This window comes from Nelumbo lutea, chromosome 1 (genome assembly GCF_056320005.1).
Source record: "Nelumbo lutea isolate HS-2025 chromosome 1, American lotus-T2T, whole genome shotgun sequence".
NCBI lineage: Eukaryota > Viridiplantae > Streptophyta > Magnoliopsida > Proteales > Nelumbonaceae > Nelumbo > Nelumbo lutea.
In genome coordinates this window covers 203,592,399-203,609,524 of record NC_142684.1, presented here as the reverse complement: position 1 = coordinate 203,609,524, position 17,126 = coordinate 203,592,399, and the positions used below count along the sequence as shown (strand labels likewise).

The window sequence follows — 17,126 nt, the reverse complement described above, 5'->3', positions numbered from 1 at the left end:
GGGTTAGGGTTAAGTGGTTTAGGAATTTAGGGTTTAAACTATATAAAAATTGGATCAGGTTGGGCTTTTTTGACAAATCCCAAGCCCGGACCAAAAAAAATCGAGCCAGGCTTTTAGGCCCAAGGTCAGGCCCGCGGACTAAAACTCATGTTCAAGCCCGTCTGGGGGCTGGGCCGGCCCATCGGACTACCTGGTCCATGAATAGGTCTACCCACATGTATTCGTTTTTTAAGTTAGCGTTGTGGGAATACACGGTTCTGCAGGACGTGTTCTTTTGGAGTGACAGTTTTGTCACTCTAAAAAAATACACTCCTGACAGCTTGTTCTTGTTCTAGAACACGATGCATGTATCTTTTGACAAAATGCATCCAAACGTATTTTTGATCCATGACAACATTCGGAATGCAAAAAACATTCCCCTGAAACGAACAGGGTCTTAATTTGCTCCCATTTCTGTGTAGTGCTTTTTTCTACCGTACCTTACCTAGCTAGGGATGAAACCAAAAGCACCACCATAGCAGGAGTATGGAATATCCTGGTAATAGTTACTAGTTAGGTGCATAATTAGAATTCAGCTTGTTCAAGGCAAAGCCGTTCGAGCAGCCCTTACAGCCCTATTTATGAAGATATATACCCAATGCAATGCAAGATTGCAAAAGACAGTTGGAACAATATGGGCACGGGCTTGCCCTGATGGAAGCCGATCTCGCATTAGTACTAGTGAGCGAGTGGGGTACATAATTAGATAAAGTGACATGAGAAGATGCTGATGACGAAGTGATTAACATAGTTGTGGGATGAGCAGAAATTATCACTTTTACTGGGGAGAATGCAATCAATCAAGAAGATACCGTTATGCTTTTACGAGGAGAGCAACAGTTGTAAATTGGTTTGGATCAAAACAACCAACGGGGATTTTAAAGTTAGCTTGGTGTATAAGGAAATAATGAACGGGGTGTCCTCATCTTCCTCATCAGCTTCAAATCAGACTTGGAGAAGCTGTGAGCCTTAAAAGGCCTACCACCGAGTAAGGGTGTCAGTCCAATCCAAAATCAATTTGGATGGATTGGACCAATTCGATTCAAAATATTTATTAGATTGGATTGGACCTGATCCATCCATAATAAATTTATATTGGATTGGGTTGGATTCAGCCAATATTTGGTCCATTGATATAAGATAAGAATATATGTGTTAATGGATCAGGTTTAGGTTGAAATCAATCTAAATCAAAACAAATTTGAACAGATTGGATGGTTTAGGCATTGAATTGGACTGGTCTAAATTGGTCCAAAACATTTATTGGATTGGATTGGATCTGGTCCATTTATAATGGACTCATATTAGACTGGATTGGATTGGATCAAATTCAGTCCAATTGACACCCTGCCACCGAGAGTGCAGCTCTTTGCGTGGCGCTGTACATCTACCTGGAACGTTACCGCTTTGTACCCGCTTTGCTGCAGCAGCAAGAACGTGGATCCCAGTTGTCCGCTTTGTGAGATGTAGGAGGAATCAGCAGAACATTTATTTCTTAAATGTGATTTTTCCGTGAGTGTGGAAATTAAATAATAAAAAGAAAACAAATTAACTATCTTATGATAATGAGAGTGAGAATAAAATAATGCAAATGAAATTGTATTTATTGTATATCTGAACCAGAACCTCTTGAAAACAAGCTAGTCAGTGGAAGCGTTGGCTTTCTTGCAAGGCCTACAATTAGCAGCTCACTTTTGATTACAAAGAATTTTCCTTGAAGGAGATTCGTTACAAGTAACACAGTCCCTGTCAAAAGATATAAAGGGTTTCAAGATTTTATTGTAACTTTTGTTATATTTTATGTAAATTATAAATTTCATACTGTACATAAGATATAAAGGGTTCGATTATGGTGCGAAAAAGATAGGATATCAAAAAAATAATTAATCAATAAATAAATTAGAATCATAAACGAGATAGTCATTTATCAAAATTCATGGATGAATTTTGATTGATCAAAATTCAAGTCTCCAAGTTGTTATATTATGGATAATTATATATATATATATATATCAAAGTAGTATAATCAGGTCTAAGACCCTATTGTCCCAATTAAAAAATGATTGGTTCGGTTCTAGGTCTGGGTCTGATTTTATATAGAACTAAATCCGACCCTTTTCCACCCTGACCCGAACCAAAACCGACGCATTGAAAATTTTCTCACTATCTTCTGTATATCCAACTACATAACTCTCGACGTAATATCACCTGCAAAAATGCAAATACCAAGTCAACATCCGCCAATCCACGATATATAATATTCCGATGGATGCAAAACACAGTCTTCGTTGACAGGGTCGCTAGCTGTAGCAATTTAGGAACGTCAAATCTCACATAGTTGCTCTTAGAAGTCTTTGTGGATGCATTCTCTGAGGCAATACAGTAATGGCGACAATGAAAGCGCAGCTAACTAATAATAAGAGTCAACCCATAATTTTATTTGGCACAAGGTTTTGATCAGTACACGGACTTGGCTTATATTCATCCATATTGAATAAGGCATGCCAATTTATATAATTTGACCCAGCTAGTTATAAATTAGTCAACACTCTCTGGTTTGCCTCTAGGAAGGAATAAACACAGACCCAGAAAGGAAAACGTACAACAGATTAATGGCTTCTAAGGTTGTTATTGTTGCTGCGGCCATATTGTTACACTTGGGTTTATCTTCAGTATGGCTTAGACCTGTTTGTGGAAAGGACGAGGAGACAACAGCCATATGGTAAGTTGTATAGATAGCAACGAACGACCTCTTTAATTCTTTCTGATTTAATATGAATTCATTGATTAATTTGCTGTGCAAGAATTTTCAGGCGCCGTGAGCTGAAGGGATTTAAACTAAGTTCTCAAATACTGGACGCATTTGCACAGTTTGCAGAGTTAGGAATCAATGCAATCACTAGTGATGATCACTACAAAGATGACTCGTGGATGAATGGCTACTTAGATGCAGAGCTGACGAATGCCTATGTTACATTCCTCAAGCAAGCCGATGAATGCCCATGTTGTCTTTATACAGACTCCTACACCGGTCAAAAAGCATGCAGCACCAGTTGTCCTCTTTCTGTGCAACCAGTGGCAACACACTGCGTTGATGTCTTTGTTGACTATGCGCACCTCCGAGGCTTCTGTGGATCCAAATGCGCAGTAGGATCTCGCAAATACGCTAGTCAATCAAGTCACTCAACTGTTGTCATTCCCACTTCCATTTGGATTGATATAGCCTTATCCATGCTATATTGGATGTATTGTTGGTAATTGTCTGATACTCTCTGCTATTTAATTAGGGACCTCACCTAATATTAAGCTTTTAGGTTGAACGGTTGCGTGACAGTACTTGTAATTGTAGTGGTTGTCGATCTGTGGCTTGATGTGTTGTTGCTAACTCTTCTTGTTGAAGGGTGAATTACCTAAACTTATTATGGGGTTTCTGATCATATCATATATATAAGGGATCAAAAGTATAAAGTTTATCTTGGGGTTTGAAATCCATCCTCTTGCATCTTTGCCCTCTTTGTTCAATTGAGATGAGGGTAATTATATCATTAGCTAAACATGATTCGAATTAACCTGTTTCCTGTTGTGGGTTGGCAGCCATTCTATACTAACGGATATAGTGACACTTAGTCATGCCCTGATACGATGCCCCAGATATGGGAAGATGTTCTCAATTTAGGGCTATATTGTCTTGTGGGTAGGTGTGGGTGGTGTTCTTGTGGGTAGAAAGTACTAACATTCACATGTTTCTTTCAACAAGGTTGATTTTGAGAACATTTTGAGAATGATCAATTTATCAACACCTTGAGAATGATTTGTGATTTAGAATGGTTATTTTCATTTTGTAATTGTTGTTGTAAGGCCATAGAATCTCAAATGGGAAATGTGGTAATTTTACCATCCCAATTGGAATCTAGAAGTTCAGGGGTGTTTGCCTCAAAACAAAGTTTTACCACCCCCTAATTAAGTATTGGGGTGGTTGTATGTAATTTACCCAAAAATTCAAGGAAATTTTGTTTTTGTAAGAAAATGAAAGTCTTTTCTTTTTCTTTTTTCCTTTTCTTTTTTCTTTTTTTAGTCAATAAAGGAGTCTCTTCAAGGGCCAGTCTTTTGTTACTTGAGCTTTAATCATCTTAACATTTAAATTCAAGGTTTAATTTGCTTAATTTCCTTCTAACCTTCACTTTTAATATACATTTTCTAACTCGTTCTAGTTTCACATATTTCCTTCTCTTCTAATCCTTTTTTCCCTTAATCATCATTTCTATTTCTATACTTTGGAATATTTTATTCTTTAGGGATATTGTCTAAAACTCATCATAACTTTTCAATATTTCTCTTAATATAAGCTCAGCATAAGTTTTCAAAACGTCCAAGGAATCCCATGCCAATGACCTTTTGTTTTCCAAAACTCACCGTATTGTTAGTGTTCATTGACAGAAGTTTTCCATGCCAACATAAATGCAATTTTTATAACCAAACTATCCCTGAATGGCATATCAATCTTATTAAACATATTTTTATGTCAGCATAATTTTTATTCAATACACCTTTGTTCTAACTGACATCTGATAAAAGTGGATGTTGGTCCTATAGAGCCATGTGTCCTCTTCTTGACAATAGATCTTTTCTTGACCTGGGCTCTTGTCGCATTTGAAATTAATAGGAATCAGTTGTGTTGTGCAAGTAGATATGGAGTGTGTCCTCTTCTTGACCATAGATCATTTATTGATCTCGGTTCCTGTTGCATTTGAAATTAACAGGGATAAAATGACAATTGTGCTGTGCAAGTAGATATGGAGTGTCAGGTATGAGTTTGATTTGAATCAAAAGTGTTCTTTTTTTTTTCTAATTTGAAGCTCCCTTTTTACTTAAATTATGTAAAATGGGAAAAAATTAGACTGAAATATTTGAGATATATTTTTATTGTTATTTTTATCAAAGTTTTGTTCTATTTTCCATTTACAACATAATAAAGAGTAAAATAGTAATCTACCAACACTTGTTAGTCTATTTAACGTCACTTATTGACATGGGGTTCCCTGGATGTTTTGAAAAGTTATATGAATTTAAGAGAAATCCTGAAAAGTCATGGTGGGTTTTAGACAATTTCCCTATTATTTAATTATTTTATCCACTAAAAATCAAAGAAGTAAACCATTCTACACAGAAAATTCAGTTATTATCAAATGGCTCCTTGTGTTTGGTTGCAGTGCAAAACTGAACTAGATATAAAATTTTAATACAGTTCAGTTTGCTTCTATTTTTTTGTAATTATTATTTGCAATCCTACCTGATACAAAACATATACTTTTTATCTTTCATTTACACTCACTAGCCATGTAGATTTTATTGTCTGTAAAACTTATGCAAAATTTGCACCACCCTCCTCCTACCTCAGTTATACATCTTGCTTCCTACCTCATTTCCGAAAAAGCAACCCTCCTTTCAAATACCTCCATTCTCTTTAATATTAGGTAGGGCCAACCATTCTACTTTTTATTTTAATTTTTACAAAACAAAGAAGATAAGGCCAAAAACAAAAGTAAACTAGAATTTATAGTTCTCATCCTATTTGCATTTCCGTGCATTTACACCAGTGCAAATTAATACAGCCTAAGGAGGGACTCATTAATATGCATGTAAGATAGGTGGAAACAAATTATAGGCCTAGGTCTCCAAACCCAAGCTTTTGCCTACTATAGATAACTTCAAATTTCTTTTGGCAGTCTTAATTAATGCATTGCATGAAGCTAAGCCCATATCCTACCCAAATGACGTCTTCTACTTGTCTTGATGTACAGGGTGGCAAACCCCACGCTGAAGCTACATTTTACAGGAGCATTATAGGTACGGTTGTCAATGGGTCAGGTCCGGTCCAACAGACCCAAATCAATTGAGCTAGTTTTGGTTCCAAGATTAGGTATCGATGGGATGGTTCCGGTTCATGATATATTGTCCCGATTATTATCAGTTGGAACTTGTTCTATCCAGTCCCAAATCAACTATTTCAATAGGTTTATTATAATTGGGTTCATTAGGTCAAACCCGATTATCCTGAGAATCGGCCGATTTTCTATTGGGTCTAAAATTATAGACTTTATCGGGTTTGTTTCAGTTCTACTTCCTTAATATTTCTTGCCGAGTTGGTTCTGATTCCAGCTAGACCTGACTCATTGATAGCCCTAATTGTAGGATCACTATAATATGTAACATTAACATTATTGGAAATCTCCTTTTCACACTACAAGAAAATGGGGCTATAGCTACTGTACTATAGTTACGGTTATAAAAACTGTAGCTAAAACATGGGATATTAGCCACATACAACTTCATATTTGATCGTGCGCAATCTGGATGCTCCTAGTTTTAAAGTAGCTCGGACGTCAGCTGCCAAGTGGATCGTCCAAATTGCAAGAATGAAGGATCAGAGAACCCAGGGTGACTAACCCGACGATATCGCTCTGATGCTTAAGTTAGTACTCAATAAGTAGATGCGAGCTTGAAATCAATAAAGTAGAGAGCTAGAATGCACTTAATTGTGCGTACCTTCTGTTGTGGGGTGAGTGCCTTATATAGTTGAGTTGTCATGAACCCTAAGGAGCCTTCCTCAGGATCTTTGGATCGGGTGGTAGGAGTCTGTTCCGCTCCAGAAGGTGGATAATGTGTCGGCCGGTAAGGCTTATTGTCTCCACTCGATTCGAGCGAGATGAGGATAAGGCCTATAGTTTCGCGTCATGATCTCGAAGAGCTCGGAGACAGGTGGCGATCTTCTAGAATCTGTCACATGTCACTTGGTTAGCCTTAGCCATCTGAGGTGCCTGGAGTTCGGTGCTACCTGAGGTGGTTGGGACTCCCGAAATGACTTGACTTGCCAAGGTGACTGTAGTGCTGAGTCATCACCCAGTTGGTCAACTACATCCACATGCCCTCTGTTTATTAGGTTGGGCCAAATAACCCCTCATTAATTGCCCCCCCACTCCCTGCGTCGTGGTCTCTAACCCGATGCAAGGAGTTCATGTCGAGCTGAGGTGGATTTGGCTTCGGCCGATCTGGCGGTTTGATCTCAACAATCCCTCTGGTTCGACTAGGAAACCAGATCGTGTACTAGGAACACACGGACATCACGCGAATTGTCAACCTTGCAGATGTCAAAACGCACGCTCAATTGATTTCGACCTCAATAGGAATGTAGTCGGTTTTCATGAGAGCTATCAAATCATGTTGATCTTTCTCGTACAAAATCTACTACAGTGGCTATAAATAGGGGCTATGGGGTCCCCATTTTCTTTGCTGTGATTTGTGCGTTCATGTTCTGAGCTCGCGTATCCACTCCCAGGTAAGCCTTCTTTGTTCCTATTTGTTTCCCTTTGATTATGATGTCGAGCCTCTACCTTGTAGCCTATTGGATTCCAGTAATGAGTCAAGTGGGACCGAGGTGGACTCCTCAGGCCAAGAAGTAGAGTCTGGTCCTGCCAAAGTGGCACCTCAACACAAGGTTCAGAGCCAAGCCCACTCAAGGTGGATTACCAAATAAAGGAGCGAGAAGACTCTAGGAAGGAAGCCTCGAGCTCCCGTAGTTCTTGGAGGTCGGGGCCGAACTGCTTTGGCCCTTCCGTGATGACTGCGGAGAGACTACAAACCCTGATTGAACATTATAAATTCCCTAAGGACCCCGGCTGGTGTATCCCTTTGGAGGGATATCCTTGGGACCATGATCCTGACGAGGTCGTGGTGTTCGAGGAGCAGCTGATAGCCGATCTGCGCTTCCCGCTCCACCCGTTCATTGTGGAGATTCTTCAAATTTTTAAGATAACCATAGTCAGCTCCACCCGAACTCAGTTCACTCTATAGTAGGTACCATTTCCCTATTTCATCACTACGGTAAACCTTTGACCATGAATACCTTTAGCTCGATCTGTTCTATTAAGAAGAACTCTGCCAATCTTCCTTTCTTCTGAACACCATAGTTACTACCTGACCCCCCCGACCTAGGTACAAGATCCTGTATAGTCTCCCCAACAAAGTCTCGGCCTGGAAGAAATGCTACTTTATTGTTATTGTGGCTAGGGGGTGGCCATTTCTGACGCACTAGAGAATGGCTAGTAGTGACCCTGGCATCAAGTTAGAAAAGGACATGAGAAAACAGGTCCGCGCCTGGGCGAAGCTCTGGTTGAAAATGGACAACTTCCTAGCAGAGGAGAAGTTGGTTAATGCAAGGTTGAGTCCAGGTAGATCTCCACTTCGGTTTTACACACTTAGACTTTTTCCTTTCTCATCGATTTCTTTGCTAAGTTTGTGTCTGTGTTGCAGGTACCATGGCAGATATCCCTGTCTCCAAGCTCTTTTCTGATATGAAGAAGAGGAAAAAGAGAAAGGCATTTTGTACTGAACCCCAAGCCCTCGAGCCCGTCGCTAGTCCCATTGCACTTGTAGCCCCGAGGAGGAAAGAGGACGCGCCCATCATCGACTTGGTCGAGGATGACCAGAGAACCAGGTCGCCAACTTGCGAGCCCGAGGTGGCCTAGGAGCCCGAGGAGAAGTTGGGATGCCACGCTCCAAGCTCGCTGCCACTGTGTGGGGTCATCTGATGGTGGTACGTTTCTAACTACACTTCTCTATCCTTTGTGCTTTTCCTACCTTACTAATCGGTACGGCTCTTTTGCAGACGAACTCAATGATTCACTCATTGGTGGAGCAGTTCAACCATCAGATGGAACTATTGCAAGTCTTGGAGTCAAAAGTGAAAGTCTTAGAGGCTAAGGTTTTGGTTGTTGAGTCAAAAAGCATTGGAGTGCCAGTCTAAGGCATTGAAGGCTCTAGAGCTGGCAAAGAAGTAAGAGGTAGAAGCGAAGCGAAAGGAGGAGCGCATCCGCAAGTTGATGAAGGAAGTTGAGGGGAAGAAAGCTCTCCTCTCTGAGCGCAAGGCTATCTTCTCCCAAAAGCTAAAGGAAGTTGGTGCTCATGTTGTTCAAGCTTACAAGACTTCTTTGGAGTTTGAGAATTTTGTGAATGAGACAACGACCTCAGCCTTCCGCAAGAGTTGGGGATGACGATTGGGATCTCCATTTAGACTATGATTCAGGTAGCGGGTGAATGGAGGTGGACTTGAAGAGAGGTCGAGGAACTCAACGCAATAGCTGATGAGGTCATGGAGACCGATGAGGTTGCTACTATGAACACATCAATGGAGGTGGACTTGACCAAAGATGTTGAGATCATTGAAGGAGGGGCCGAGGAGCCCCATCAAGATTGAATTGTGCCTCTTTTCTTGGACCTCCTTGTATATATATAATATGTACCGAACCTCCGAGTATGGTAGTAGTACTTTCTCTCCTTTCTTTCCCCTTTGTTTTGAATGTACTTCGAACTCTTTTTTCATCAGTAGAATGTAGTTGTTCACCAGTAATCAAGTTGAAACTATTGTTTGTACAACATTTTATAAGTGTGGATTACCCCGAAGTGCCTAGCTAATGAGCTAGGCACAAGTAGGAGTAAACTGATCTTGATGTACGTTAAAGTAAGAAAACACTATAGGTTATGTGCCCGACCTGCGTATGGGCTACTTTCACGATTGCCCATGCCGAAGCGACTAGGTCTTAGGTTGGCTATGCCAATGCGACTAGGTCTTACGTTGCCCATGCCGAAGTGACTAGGTCTTAGGTTGCCCATGTCGAAGAGGCGACTGGGACTTATCAGCCCATGCTGAAGAGACGACTAGGACTTGTAATGTGCTGAGGTCTTTTCTCGGCTCGATAACATGGCCCTTAGGATATAGGAGTGACTCATAGTCCTCTCTCCAGTTCAATGTCCTTTTGACCAACTCGATGGTCTTGTGGACTTGGTGGAATTTTGGGAATGTAGGAGTTGTGAGCTCATAGATAATACCTCCTTAGATTGTCAACGTTCCAAGCTCGGGGTACCTGCCTCCCTTCCATAGTCTCAAGCTCGTACGTGCCTTCTCCAAACACTCGTCTCACCCTATACAGATCCTCCTAGTTCGGACCAAGCTTACCTACGCCGGGCTCAAGTACCATCACTTTATAAATGACCAGGTCGTCGTCGTCTCTTGACCTAGGCATTATAGTACCAAGCTACCTAAATGCTGGTATGCCGCAGTTAGGAAGTGCGTCATGTCTCACACTTCTTCGATCAGGTCCAAGTTAGTTTAGAGTTCATCATCATTCGCCTCCTCATCATATGCTTCGAGCCACAACATCGGCACTTCGATCTCTATGGGTATCACGGCCTTCGTTCCATACATCACGTTGAAGGGCATTTAACCGATTGTAGTCTTGACAGTTGTCTTGTAGGCCCAAAGGGCACTGGGTAGCTCATCAACCCACAACCCCTTAGCTCACACTAAGTGAGCTTTCAGTCCGCGGAGGATGGCCCTTTTTGTCACTTCGGCCAGTCTGTTCGCCTGCGATTATGCCACCGAAGTGAAGTTCTACTAAATTCCCATCTCGGCACACCAGTTCTAGAACTTGATATCTTCGAATTGCTTCCTGTTGTCTGAGATCAATACTTTGGAAAGTCCGAAATGATACACTATGTTTTTTTGGAAAGTCCGAAATGACACACTATGTTTTTCCAAAAGAAGTTCTGCATGTTTCAGGGTGTAATTGTCACCAATGGCTCAGCTTTCACCCACTTTGTAAAATAGTCCACCGCCACGACCAAGAATCTTCTTTGTCCGATTGCAGGCTGGAATGGTCCAAGGATGTCAATTTCCCACTATGTGAAAGGCCATGAGCTGGTCAAGTACTTTAGATCTATGGCTGGTTAATGGAAGTGCGTCTAACTTCATGGTGGGCCAATAGTACCCTTGTCATAATGTCTTTTGGGCTAGCACTCTACCCCCCAATTGTCCTCTATAAAGTCCATGGATGTCATGAAGTACCAATTCTGCTTTTGAAGGCCGCAAGCAATGTAGGTAGGGGAGCGTAAAGGACCTCTTGTACAGTCGCCCGTCAATAAGGACGTACCGAGCTGACTGACACTCTACCCTCTGAGCCGCATTGTGTTTTGTTGGTAGGGTCCCATGGAGTAGATAATCAACAAGCGGGAAATCCAGCTCGATTCCGCTTGCAACACGGGGCAGGTCTTCTATATATACTGTCTGCATAGTGTTGTCACTAGTGCTCACCAAACTGCGATAGGGAGTCGGCCTCAGCATTCTCAGATCTCGGTATTTGCCTGATGAACCAGGAAAGTAAGTAGGACAAGAGTTCCCTTACCTTAGCTAGATAAACCGCCATAGTAGATTCTCGAGCTTCGTAGTCACCATTGACTTGGTTCACTACTAACTGAGAGTCACTGCACACTACAAGGTGCCTTATGCCCATTTCCTTTGATAGATTGAGACCAGCAATCAATGCCTTGTGCTCCACCTTGTTGTTTGATGCCTCAAATCTAAAATGGAGAGCATGCTCCAGCTTCACCTCGCTCAGACTGTACAGTATTAGTCCAGCACCACTTCCTCGCTAGTTAAACAAGTCGTCAACGTGGAGGATCCAAGGCTCCTCCTCGTCCCAGATCAGTCCCACCTTGACCAGGATGGGTGTCATGCTAGTTGAAGCCTATGACGTGTTAGTGGGCTCAATCAGTTCAGGGGCCAGCGTGTTGAACGTACATTCCACTACAAAGTCCGCCAAGACTTGGGCTTTGATTGTTGGTCGAACCTAATGTCGTACTCGCTCAACTCGATGGCCCACTTCGTCAACCTATCAAACACCCCGGGCTTAAGCAAAACGTGCTTCAAAGGATTGCTGGTAAGGATGACAATAGTATGGGCTTGGAAGTACGGGCGTAGTTTCTGAGCTGCTACCACTAGCGCGTAGGCTAACTTCTTGATATCAGGGTATCTAGTCTCTGCATCTTGCAAAACTTTACTCACGTAGTAGACAGGTTGCTGGATCTGGTCTACTTCTCTGATTAGTACCGAGCTAACTACCTTGTCGCTCGTAGAGAGGTACAATTTCAGTTTGTCACCTTCTTCAGGTCGAGTTAGAAGCGGGGCGGTGCTTAAGTGCTTCTTTAGCTCATCAAACGCTAGCTAACACTCTTTGGTCCATGTAAAATTTTCATTCTTTTTTATTTCTTTAAAGAAAAGTAGGCACCGACCCGCCGATTTGGACATAAACCAGTTTAGTGCAGCAACACGGCTAGTTAGCCTTTGAACTTTCTTTATCTTTTGGGGTGGTCTTATGTCTAGGATAGCCTTGATCTTATTCGGGTTGGCTTTGATACCACGTTGGTTCACTATGTAACCGAGGAATTTGCCCGATGTGACCCTGAAGACACACTTATTTGGGTTGAGCTTCATGCTAAATTTTCTTAGGATTTGAAAAACACAATTTAAAACATCTATCAAAGAGTATGAAAACTGGGTCTTCACAACCATGTTATCAACATAGCATTCCATTTTATTACCAATCAACGGTTCAAAAATCTTGTTTACAAGTTGCTCCAGTGTTTTTTAACCCAAAGGGCATTACTTTATAGCAATACAGCCCAAGCTCAGCTACAAAAGCGGTCTTGTCCTACTTGGTACGTCCATCTTAATCTAATTGTAGCCGGAGTAGGCATCTGTGAAGATCAACAACTTGTGCCCTGAGGTCATGTCTATCAGGTGGTCTATTCTACGAAAGGAGAAGCAGTCTTTTGGGCAAGCTCTATTGAGGTTAGTCGATGCACATACACCACTTTCCATTGGCCTTCTTCACCCACATGGGGTTGGCCACCCAACTCGGGTAATGGACCCCTCTAACAAAGTCTATTGCGAGGAGTTTCCCGACTTTCTCATCAACTACCCTCCACCACTCTGAGGCGAGGTTTCATTTTCTTTGTCTAACTAGCCTAACTAAAGGGTCCACATTTAGTTTGTGAATAATCACACTAGGGTAAATACCGGGCATTTCTGTCACAAACCAAGCAAAAATATCTAAATTATTAAGTAAGAAACTTACTAGTTGTGATCGGAGCAGTTTGTTTATCAAAGCGCCGATCTGGAGGGTCTTCATCGGCTCGGTTTTGGAAACTGGTACCTGGACCATTCCCTCGTGGGGCAGCTCACTCCTCCATGTAGTAAGATGGTTGCTCCAATTTGATGTCATCTACCAACTTTGCCTTGCCCTTTAGAGCAGTCAGGTAGCACTTGCGAGACTCGAGGCGATCGCCTTGTACTACCCCAACTCCGCAATTTGTTGAGAACTTCATCGCCAAATAATAAGTCGATACTATCGGATGCAAGGCGTGCTGGATGGGCCGACCTATGATCGCATTATAGGGGGACGGAGTCGCGACCACTAGGAATGTGTATTCGAATCTCACTAAATTTGGCCACGTCCCTACCACAATTGGTACTGTGACCCGGCCAAGGGGTCTGACCTCCTTGCCGCTAAACCTCACCAGGGGCATATCTGCTGGCTTTAGATTGCTCTACTTCAGCTGTAATTTATTGAAAGTCCCTTTGAATAGGATATCAGCCAAATTGCCCGAGTCCACCAAAATCCGCTTTACCTCAAAATCATTAATGATGAGCTTTACAACAAGAGTGTTGTCATGTGGATATTGTATCCCACGTGCATCATCCTCGGTGAAGTAAATGGGCTCTTCCACCCGAGGTCACTTCGATGGGTTCTCTACTTCCTGCTCTAGTTCTCTAACCGAGGTCTTCCCTGTTGCTGTAGTACACCCTGCTACAGCGAGGTCATATTGATCACCCCGCGAAACGATCTTTCTTTAGGTGGTTACTGCCGAGGTGGCTAATCGTTCTGCTTCCTTAACTACGAAGTGTCTATCTTTGATCCACTTGTCAGTCCCCCTATTCCCTCCCCTTGCACAAGATATGTTTCTTCAGATATCTGTGACGAATGAGCTCCTTGATCTCATCACAGAGATTTCCATAGTTCTCAGTATTGTGCCCTGTGTCATGATGAAAAATGACAATAGACATTTGGGTTCTTGGTCGCTAGATCTCTCCGCAGCCTGGGTGGCCACTTAATGAAAGTGGAATCCTTGATTGCCATTAGGATCTCTCATCGCTTTGCATTGAGGGGGTGTAGGACGTTTTTTCTATAGGAGGGGTTCTGGATTGCCGACCCGACCTGTAACTCCAAGATGGGGACTTACTTCTCTGGCAAGGTGACTTGCTTCTCCTCGGTGACTTGCTCTTCTTCTCCTGTGCTTGCTATTGATTGTTCCTTCTTCTTCTCCCTTCCACTTCTCTCCTTGTTGGGTTTCTGCTTTCAGGTTGAGAGCTTCTTCCGTGCTCATGAACCGCTTAGTGAGGTCGATGAACTCCTCGATTGTTCTTGGTCGATGTACTAGGATATACCACACATACTCCTTGTGCTTTACTCTCTTTCATGCCATAGTAAGTCGCACGGTCAGATCAAGATCTAGTATCTGCAGACATTCTTCATTGAAGTGCTTGATGTAGCTCCGAATTGGCTCGTTCTCCCTCTGGACCATGTTCAGAAGGCTTTCTTGTGATTTTGGGCACTTCTTACTAGTGACAAAGTGGGCGGTGAACATGTTGGTGAACCGATCCCAACTTTTGATTGAGCCTAGTGCTATATTTCTATACCATTGTCTAGCTAGTCCTCTAAAGGTGGTGGAGAAAGCCTTGCACATGCATGCTTCATCTGCCCCGACGAGGTGCATTTGAGATTGGAACGCGTCAACTAGGTCATTGGGCCAAACTTCCCATCAAGCATCTCCAGCATAGGTGTCTTAAAGTCCTTTGGCCTTGGGGCTACTAATATCTCAACTGACAAAGGGGAGGGTCGGCTCAACAATGCAGGAGCCAGTAATGCAGTTACTGAGATCACTTCCTCCCTTCCCCTGCTTCGCTCCATCGGCTAGTTGTTTCTCGCTGGCAGGCTGTTCTTAGCGAAAGATCGACGAGTCTTGCGACGTTGCCGTTGTTGCTTCTTCGTTGGTTCCATGTTGGTGTTGTTAACCTCCGGGTTATCGGGTATTTCAACCCTAGTCCGCTCTTGCTCCCGAACACTGTCGCGGGGTGGGGCAGGGTTCCTTCCTTCGACCTCTTCTCAGTTGCGAGGTCACTACTAGCTGTTACGGGGAGTCAAACGGTCTCGTCTCGAGTTTGCACCTCATGCTTCAGGTTAATTATCATTGAGTTGTGATTCGCGATTCTCAAGCCACGAGTGTTGTTGTTGACTGGTCCTTGCACGCTGGCTGTCGTCGGGCTTGTCTTTCGAATTTCCCCTTTGAGAAAGTGTGGGGGTATGGTGGTCATCAACCCTACCCCGGGTGGGGTCTGACCCCTGGGAGGGACCGGTACCTATGAGTTCCCCTCACCCTGAGGAGGAGATTGGTACACATTCTGTTGGGACTGCTGGTGATGATGGACCCGATGTTGGCTCCGATTCTGATTCTAGTTTTGGTTTTGACTTTGATACTGACCTGGTTGCTAGTTTGGCTGCAGTGATGGAAACTACTGTTGGTATTGCTTGTAAAAATAATCTGGGCTAGTTATCATCGAGCTGCGGTTCGAGATTCTCAAGCCACAAGTGTTATTGCTGACTGGTCCTTGCATGCCGGCTGTTGTCGGGCTTGTCTTTCGAATTTCCCCTTTGAGAAAGTGTGAGGGTATGGTGGTCGTCAACCTTACTCCGAGGTGGGGTCTGACCCCTGGGAGGGACCGGTACCTATGAGTTCCCCTCACCCCAAGGGGGAGATCGGTGCATGTTCTGTTGGGGCTGCTGGTAATGATAGACCCGATGCTGGCTTTGGTTCTGATTCTGGTTTTGGTTTTGACTTTGATACTAACCTGGTTGCTAGTTTGGCTACAGTGATGGAAACTACTGTTGGTACTGCTTGTAAAAATAATATTGTTGAGATTATTGTAATTGATGCATTTGCTATATCTAAATTTGCATAGCTCGGACGCTCTGGACTAGATCGTCGAACTGGTGGCACCCGATCCCAAGAGGAATCACCGAATGCACAAGAATGGAGAAAGTGGTGCTTACCTAGGGTAGCGATATGTTCAACTGCTAACTTGTTTGCTGTGTCGATATGGTTGTGGTCTCTAAGGTAGAGAGGGGGATAATGAACTGTCCAATCGTCATTGAGGAGCCTTGAGGAAATGCTGTTGTGTGGTCTTGCCCCCTAGTAATGCCCATATTGATGCCCTTGTCGGTGCTACTTGAAGAAGCCATTGAAAAAGAGTAAAGTAGACTTTTCAATCGTTTCCTCTAGATGGCGTCAATTGATCGTGCACGATCTGAATGCTCTTAGCTATAAGGCAACATGGACATTGGTTGCCAAGTTGATCATCCAAACTGCAAGAAAGTGCAATTAAGGCCAAAAAAGGATTTTTTTCTCAAAAATAGCAAGGCAAGGCACCTACGGCACATAGATCTCAAAAAAGTTACTCAAAATAAAAAATAAAAAATCACCCCAATCAGACAATGAAGTACAAATTATGGCCTCCGAAAGTTTTGCATGCATTGAACGCGTAACCCATGATATCACCATGTCAAATGGGTCAACGGTTAAACCAGTTGGGTCGAATGGTTGTTCACAGTTCGAACGATTGATCGACTGGGTCAACGGCGGGTTGAAAATATTAAATGTAAATCATCCAAAAAATTGGAATTTTAGTTATATCGTGAAAATGAAACAAGGCTTGCTGCCTTTCACTATCATTCAATGCCTTATCTACAAAACAATAGGTTCTAATCTTTACGAGGTCCCAGGATCGAAACCTCCCAATAATATTTCAGATTAAGTTGGATTAAGGAAATGAACAATCAGAGTGGCGCAGCGGAAGCGTGGTGGGCCCATAACCCACAGGTCCCAGGATCGAAACCTGGCTCTGATATTAGTAAAAGGCTTCTGGTGATAATCATTTATTTTTTCAAAAAACAATTTATTTTGGAAAGTATGCATTAAGCACAATAAGCATTACATCAATCACTACGATAAATAAAACACCAAATAAATTATTAAACTTAATACATGCAGATAGATTTTTTTTCATTTATTTTTGTCCTTGATTTTTTTTTTTTTTTTGAGGGGGTGAGGAATTTTTTTTCCCGAGAGAACATTTTAAA

At 42.6% G+C, this 17,126-nt stretch overlaps 1 protein-coding gene and 1 non-coding gene across 2 annotated transcripts; both read left to right on the top strand.

Annotated features, from left to right (window-relative positions):
- The first annotated feature begins 1,957 nt into the window (after window positions 1–1,957).
- On the top strand, window positions 1,958–3,527 carry LOC148880469 (uncharacterized). The gene is made up of 2 exons (XM_088967021.1): window positions 1,958–2,761; window positions 2,853–3,527. The coding sequence occupies exons 1-2, from the start codon at window positions 2,652–2,654 to the stop codon at window positions 3,295–3,297; spliced, it is 555 nt and encodes a 184-aa protein (XP_088823147.1). The 5' UTR covers window positions 1,958–2,651; the 3' UTR covers window positions 3,298–3,527.
- Window positions 3,528–16,822: 13,295 nt separating this feature from the next.
- On the top strand, window positions 16,823–16,894 carry TRNAM-CAU (transfer RNA methionine (anticodon CAU)). Its single transcript has one exon. It is a non-coding gene; the product is annotated as a tRNA-Met (tRNA).
- The last annotated feature ends 232 nt before the right edge of the window (window positions 16,895–17,126 follow it).

Bases quoted from the DNA above. Each gene is read 5' to 3' on its own strand.
- LOC148880469 (XM_088967021.1), top strand. From the start codon at position 2,652: ATGGCTTCTAAGGTTGTTATTGTTGCTGCGGCCATATTGTTACACTTG. The intron at 2,762-2,852 runs GTAAGTTGTATA...AAGAATTTTCAG, and splicing joins GAGGAGACAACAGCCATATG to GCGCCGTGAGCTGAAGGGAT.